Source organism: Rhagoletis zephyria, unplaced genomic scaffold, assembly GCF_001687245.7.
Source record: "Rhagoletis zephyria isolate East Lansing unplaced genomic scaffold, Rhagoletis_zephyria_1.1 Rzeph_scaffold_04344, whole genome shotgun sequence".
NCBI lineage: Eukaryota > Metazoa > Arthropoda > Insecta > Diptera > Tephritidae > Rhagoletis > Rhagoletis zephyria.
Genome location: NW_016161427.1, coordinates 1 through 7607, shown reverse-complemented (window position 1 = coordinate 7607; position 7607 = coordinate 1). Strand labels below are relative to the sequence as shown.

The 7607-nt window shown below is 33.0% G+C and overlaps 1 protein-coding gene across 1 annotated transcript in view; it reads right to left on the bottom strand.

Annotated features, from left to right (window-relative positions):
- Nucleotides 1-7054, bottom strand: part of LOC108370605 (uncharacterized) — a gene marked incomplete at its 5' end in the record, with an annotated part of 8321 nt that extends 1267 nt beyond the window's left edge. The window contains 4 exons of the mRNA XM_017625961.1: nucleotides 961-1035; nucleotides 1126-1416; nucleotides 1518-2003; nucleotides 6854-7054. Of these exons, the coding sequence (XP_017481450.1) occupies nucleotides 961-1035; nucleotides 1126-1416; nucleotides 1518-2003; nucleotides 6854-7054 (1053 nt within the window). The remainder of the gene's footprint in view (nucleotides 1-960; nucleotides 1036-1125; nucleotides 1417-1517; nucleotides 2004-6853) is intronic.
- Between the last annotated feature and the right edge of the window lie 553 nt (nucleotides 7055-7607).

Genomic DNA, 7607 nt, shown 5'->3' with positions numbered 1-7607 from the left:
AAGTGGACTTGGACAGCGCCGGCAAAATTCATGTTAGCACGCAAGAATAATAAAATAACAAGGACGTAAGCAAAAAATCGAGTGCTGTACCGATACAATTATGTATTTACATTATTTTGCAATTAACTACAACTTTTACAATTGTCCTATTAAATAAAAAATAAAAATGTGCTGTTTGTTACTGAGTCGGTGTATGGGGATGTGATGATGTCTATTGCTATTTCATGCTAAAACGGCTGGACGCATTTCTATGAAATATAAGATATTTTTTATAGAGAGCTTCCACCTTTTTCAAAAGTTAAAATCAATTAACTAAAAGGTTAAAGAAAATATTGCAGTTGATTGTGAGGCCGTACGAGGTTCGACGGATCAACTAGTTAATAAATAAATATTGACTTTCGTGGTGAAGAAAGGTATACTTATAGTTTATACATATGTAGTTTGGTAAAGCAAGTCAAATATTAAATTCATTTTTATGAACTTCATTCTTGCTTTATTAAAGCTGTTAAAGTATGTATATAAGAAGGAAACTAGCAAACAAAAAAAAAACATATTTTCAACTCACACCTCACAATGAGTTTTGCAACACTTNTAATTTTATGAACTTCATTCTTTGCTTTATTAAAGCTGTTAAAGTATGTATATAAGAAGGAAACTAGCAAACAAAAAAAAAACATATTTTCAACTCACACCTCACAATGAGTTTTGCAACACTTAACATCTTCATTGTTCAACCACAAATAACTACAAATGCGATGATTTCTCCCTGGAGTGCTGAATTTTTCTTTGCTTGGAATATTTTCACGCAAACCAAAATATAATTTCTTTCTAACAAGTTTATCGTTTTTCCTTTAACTTCAATTCCTTTTCCTATTAAGTCGCATTTGTTATGTATTTTGCAAGTGAGAAAGATTAACTTTTTCTTCCGCAGGTAAATTTAAGCTTACAAATTCTACCTACCGTAACATTGTGAACGTTGCTCTGTAAGTTGCTTTTGCTGTTCTTGTAATAGCTGCTGTTGTGACTGCCNTTTTCCTATTAAGTCGCATTTATTATGTATTTTGCAAGTGGGAAAGATTCACCTTTTCTTCCGCAGGTAAATTTAAGCTTACAAATTCTACCTACCGTAACATTGTGAACGTTGCTCTGTAAGTTGCTTTTGCTGTTCTTGTAATAGCTGCTGTTGTGACTGCAGACTCTGTGATTTTGATTTCTTCGCACAATTATGTTGTTCTTGTGCATCCAATTCAGCACATGCCACGATTCCACTAGCACTACATCCACGTACAGGAAACGATACGTTGAATTGAAATCGTGTCGTAGTTTTTGCGCCAGCTGTTGTGCTCGGCACCAAGGCTGTGGTTAAAGCATCCACCTCATTGCCCAATTTGCTACTTCCGCTGCCACCACCTGGCCCTGTTNCTTTCCTATTAAGTCGCATTTGTTATGTATTTTGCAAGTGAGAAAGATTAACTTTTTCTTCCGCAGGTAAATTTAAGCTTACAAATTCTACCTACCGTAACATTGTGAACGTTGCTCTGTAAGTTGCTTTTGCTGTTCTTGTAATAGCTGCTGTTGTGACTGCCGACTCTGTGATTTTGATTTCTTCGCACAATTATGTTGTTCTTGTGCATCCAATTCAGCACATGCAACGATTCCACTAGCACTACATCCACGTACAGGAAACGATACGTTGAATTGAAATCGTGTCGTAGTTTTTGCGCCAGCTGTTGTGCTCGGCACCAAGGCTGTGGTTAAAGCATCCACCTCATTGCCCAATTTGCTACTTCCGCTGCCACCACCTGGTGCTGTTGATGCTACACTGCCGAAAATCATGGCACGTTCATTTTTCATACCCACATACAGGGTGCGCGTAATCAGAATGTATGCAAAACTGAGTATCAGCAGGGGCAGCACTAGTAAAACCAAATCTAAGAATATATTATATGAACGTTCGTAGGCGAGGCTGTCGGCTGGCCATTGCTCGCGGCATTTTCGAAGGCCTAAGGAGAATCATAACAAGAAAAAAGATCATTAAAGATATAAACTAAATTTTAACGTTATAATTCAACGCGTAAATAAAATGGAGACAATGAGTTTGAAAAAAAAAAATATAAATGGCTCATTCCACGATGACGGGTGTGACATTTCAACTCACATTTTAATGCTAAATTCTTAAAATGTAATATACAATTCTTTTAAGCGAGTATTTTATAAAAGGTTTCCGACGTCTATACAATANATCGGCTGGCCATTGCTCGCGGCATTTTCGAAGGCCTAAGGAGAATCATAACAAGAAAAAAGATCATTAAAGATATAAAATAAATTTTAACGTTATAATTCAACGCAAAATGGAGACAATAAGTTTGAAAAAAATTATAAGTGGCTCATTCCACGATGGCGGGTGTGACATTTCAACTCACATTTTAATGCTAAATTCTTAAAATGTAATATAAAATTCTTTTAAGCGAGTATTTTATAAAAGGTTTCCGACGTCTATACAATACCGAGAAAAAAATTCTCAAACAATTTAATCCAAGCGAGGTGTATGAATTTTAGTCACTGTGACGGGTGTGACGAGTACGCAAACCAAATTAGCTACTACTTGCTTGTATCAGAGTTTTTCTATAGATTATATGTTCCAAATTCAAATGTGACGGGTTTGACTTGACTTTGTGACGCGTGTGATAAGTTATTATTTCTCAAAAAATCGGATTTTAAAACCACATCACCACTGTCTGTCTGAGTAATCGTAAAGTACCTTATTTTTAAATAGTATCTACTACACTTTTCATGAGGCCGTTGCCTGTCAAACCGTATGAGATACTGTTTTTGCCCTGACAAGCGAAGTAGTGGTGTCTTTTTATCCGTNGAGCAGTGAATACACAAATACACATTAATAGACAACTAAACTATTATTATTTCTCAAAAAAACGGATTTTACAACCACATCACCACTGTCTGTCTGAGTAATCGTAAAGTACCTTATTTTTAAATAGTATCTACTACACTTTTCATGAGGCCGTTGCCTGTCAAACCGTATGAGATACTGTTTTTGCCCTGACAAGCGAAGTAGTGGTGTCTTTTTATCCGTGACAGCATAGCTTAAGTTTTCTCATCACTCGAGCAAGATATCTCTATGATTGGCTTTATCATCGGTGGTCACAAACAGATATATGATACATTTCATATTAGCAGATAAGTAACGGTAACAGTCCCTGGTCGAATTTATCAAAATTTGTAAAACTTTAAATTGTGACGGGTGTGACATATGACGGGTTTGACCAACATACTAGTTTTTTTTTATAATAGAATTAAGTACTTAAAAGCAATACGCACATATTCGCCTGTGTCATGGCGTGACTTTTGTCAGCTCTTTTATACTGTGCAAGCTGTGTTTTCTTTAAAAAAATTACTATTTTGTGTATTTTGTGACAGGCGTGATATTAAAATATGCTTTGCTTCAATATATAATAAAATATTCAGTACTTGCCCGACAAACTTGAAAATTACATTGTTACAATGCTGACGAATTGTTTTCTCCATTGACCGTTTAAACAATGTAAACGAGACAATACACTACGAAAATCAGTCTTGTCACTTTGAAGAAAATTAACCTCTCATATGAGTTAAATGGTACAACCTTAAGTAAAAAAATTTTTAATTTTGAGATAAATTTCGAGATTTTGGATTTCAGTTTTGAAAATGGATTTATCTTCTCTTACTTACTAGAAATAATACACTCAAATTCTTAAGTTTATTTTTGTTTAATTCGGTATCGNATTAAAAGCAATACGCACATATTCGCCTGTGTCATGGCGTGACTTTTGTCAGCTCTTTTATACTGTGCAAGATGTGTTTTCTTTCAAAAAATTACTATTTTGTGTATTTTGTGACAGGCGTGATATTAAAATATGCTTTGCTTCAATATATAATAAAATATTCAGTACTTGCCCGACAAACTTGAAAATTACATTGTTACAATGCTGACGAATTGTTTTCTCCATTGACCGTTTAAACAATGTAAACGAGACAATACACTACGAAAATCAGTCTTGTCACTTTGAAGAAAATTAACCTCTCATATGAGTTAAATGGTACAACCTTAAGTAAAAAAATTTTTAATTTTGAGATAAATTTCGAGATTTTGGATTTCAGTTTTGAAAATGGATTTATCTTCTCTTACTTACTAGAAATAATACACTCAAATTCTTAAGTTTATTTTTGTTTAATTCGGTATCGATTACCGTGGAATGAGCCAAATACTATTTATTGTTTCGCTGCTTTGGAGCTCGAAGTGAAAAGAAAAGAATTTATCTTATATAGTACGCTGTTTGGGAGCTATAGATTATATTAAATTGATGTCATTGGTTTCGCCGTGCGACAAAAACCAAAAATTTTTAAAACCCAAGAATAAATAATAAAATATATCCACAAAACTAGGAGCCAAATAAAGTATAACTGCGTTTTTAATTTTTCTGGCGTTAGGTTTTTTTTTGAAAGGACTTTGAAATTTCAAGGATATGATTGAATAGAAAAAATATTTAAAAGATTTGGTGCATTGTAGAGTAACAATACCAATTATCAATTAAAAGGAAAAATTTTGTAGAACTAAAAAACGGCCTCAAGCTAATAAAAAAAATTTTTGAATATAATTGTTATAAGGCCATAAAAATAACAAAAGCAAATAACTCAAGGACGAGCACACCTAAGATTTAAACATTCTAATAATAGAAATATTAACAAAAAACAACAAAACCAACAACCACATGATCAAGTGAATTGCAGCGGAATAGCTGCGCTTGATTGTAGTTGGCTTAGCAAAGTGAAATAGTGGAAATAAGCAACAAGAATTAGCAAGGCAAACTTAGCACAGTGCGTAGGCAACTGGCTGAGTCAGTGGTGATCGTTGGTTCGAATCCTACTGAAAGAAGTCTGATGAGGAAATGTGGTGATTTCCGAAATAGCTATCACTTACCATTTATTCAAATTATTGTTGCTTTTCCACAATAAGTTTTCACTAAAAAACGGCCTCAAGCTCATAAAAATTGTTGAATAGAAATGAAAAAAAATTAAATTTTTGGTGCACCAGGACATATAAGTGTTAAAAATGTCCTTTTAAAATTTTATCCTTGAATATCCTTGAAAATTTCCAATATCTATTTTTGAAAAAAAAATATATGTCAAGGACTAATATGTAAACTACCACATCCTCGAATTTCGTCCTTCTAACTTTGTTAGTTTTAGATAAAAAAATTTTACACTTCTCGTTATAAGATATTGATAGTTACAATATACATAAANGTAACTTTGTTAGTTTTAGATAAAAAAATTTTACACTTCTCGTTATATGATATTGATAGTTACAATGTACATAAATGAAGATACTGGAATCATTACACTGTACAGCACCTGGTTGGGTATTGGACAAAACTAATTTTTTTAGGAGATTGAGTCGTAGGTAAAAAAGAAATTTCTCCGTTTAGCCTCCGAAATCGAGATACGGGCCTTCGAAGTTCGAAATAGGACCTTTGGTAAAAGGTTATTTTTTATAATTATATGTAAATAACTAAAAAACTAAAAATATAAACGTAGTCCGCTTGTTGCTCTTATTTAAATAGTATTTAACTTTTTTTTGTGCAAACTTCGGGTCTTCGAAATATTAAAAACTTTATATTTCAAAAAAATTTTAACCGATTTTTAAAAATCGTTGTAAACATGATTAAACCCCCTTTCTTCTGATATGCATATTTGTATACTTCGCATATAGAAAAAGTATCATTGTTTTATAAAAAAATATTTTACAAAAAAAAAATACTAACCGATTTTTAAAGAATTGATCTCGTTGTAAATGNACATTTAAAAAGAAAAAGTACCATTGTTTTATAAAAAAATATTTTGCAAAAAAAAAAATACTAACCGATTTTTAAAGAATTGATCTCGTTGTAAATGAAATCCAACCTTATTTCTTCTGACATGCGTATTTGTATACTTTGTATATAACATTCGAGAAAACACTTAAAAAGAAAAAATACCTTTGTTTTATAAAAAAAAATCAGAAACGAGTTAATAACAATCAGTTGTAAGTGTGTTATAAATAAGTATTAGAGGACCGATCGGCATATTTTTTCAGAAACCTGTATGATTGATTATTAAATATCTTATAAAATATAATGATTTCGTTCCTACCAAAAATGTCGTCTTTTGATTGCCACTTTCTCTTTTCGTGTTCGATTCTAAATTAAAGGCAAAGAATTTTGTGTTCGTTTCTCTAAATTTCACTTTTGTATGGCAAAAAAGGCACATTCTCTGCCCTTTGAGGCTTTGTCAGGGGAGATGGTTACCCTGAAAATCAGTTGGTTGTTTAAAACGACTATATTATGAAATGCGTGAGCTAGACAAGAACAAGAAAGCAAGCAAAACATGCAGGGTTATTTGTAACATCAAACACATTTTGCACCGGGAAAGGGCAACATTTTTTGGAAGAACCGAAATCACCATAAATGTACGAGCTATGTCACAAAAGCTTCGGTCTGCACAATCAGTTGTATGGGGGCTTTAACGTATTGTTGCCCGATTTTGATGATTTTCACTGTAAGCTCTCTGTTGATCATAAATGAAAGGAGTGCAAAATTGCATGTCCTTATATGCTTAAATGAAGGAGTTATAAATATCTCGAAAAATCAACGTAAAATGTTGCTCATACGCCACAGTGCTCCAAAACAGGGCACTTACGCACTAACAATCCTTAGCAAATTATTTGCTTTTATTTTCTGACACTTTTAATGGATAATTATAATCCACTTAGACTAAATGCCAAATGTCTACATATACAAAATATATCCACGCTTACCCTGACGGCTGGTAGGCATCAACTGACTAAATATTGCTATCGGAGTCATACACACAATACTGCCAAACCAAATGAAGCCGATGATTCGATAGGCATGATTTATTGTTTGCCATTGGCGGGAACTGAGCGGATGGCATATGGCGTAGTAGCGCTCGCAGGATATCGCCACCAAAGTCCATGAGGAGACAGCCACAGAAGCAGCTACAAATAGAGTGAAGCATAAAACAATGAAAATTATTAATTTTTATAATAACATTTAAGCTTTTTTAATGCTGTTAACAAACTAATACGAGTAATAAATTTTGAATATTTTTTATAGAAAATACGTTGCAAGTTGTCAAAAAACGTGGTTTTACAAAAATTACAATTTTATTGCAGATTTCGTTAGAATGCCCATACATTAACATTTTTATTCGGGAAATTTGTACTTAAGACGACAAACCCCTAGAAATGGGCGTGGTAGTTTTAAGACTAGAACTAACAAAATAAATAATTTTTGTCCATTTTGGCAGAATGTCCTCCTTCGTTAATGCAATGTAATGTGCATTAAATATCTGATATTTTGAGCACATAGCTTTAAGTAAATTTTTTCTATATAAAACAGAGCTTTCAAGACCCAGTGTTCCTTGTTTTGTCGCACTTAATATTTAATAGTTAACTACCCTGCAGTGAAATCCCAAACTAATCAGGAACAAGTAAGAAAGTCTAAGTTCGGGCGGAGCCGAACATTAAATACCCGGCGCAAGTATTAAAT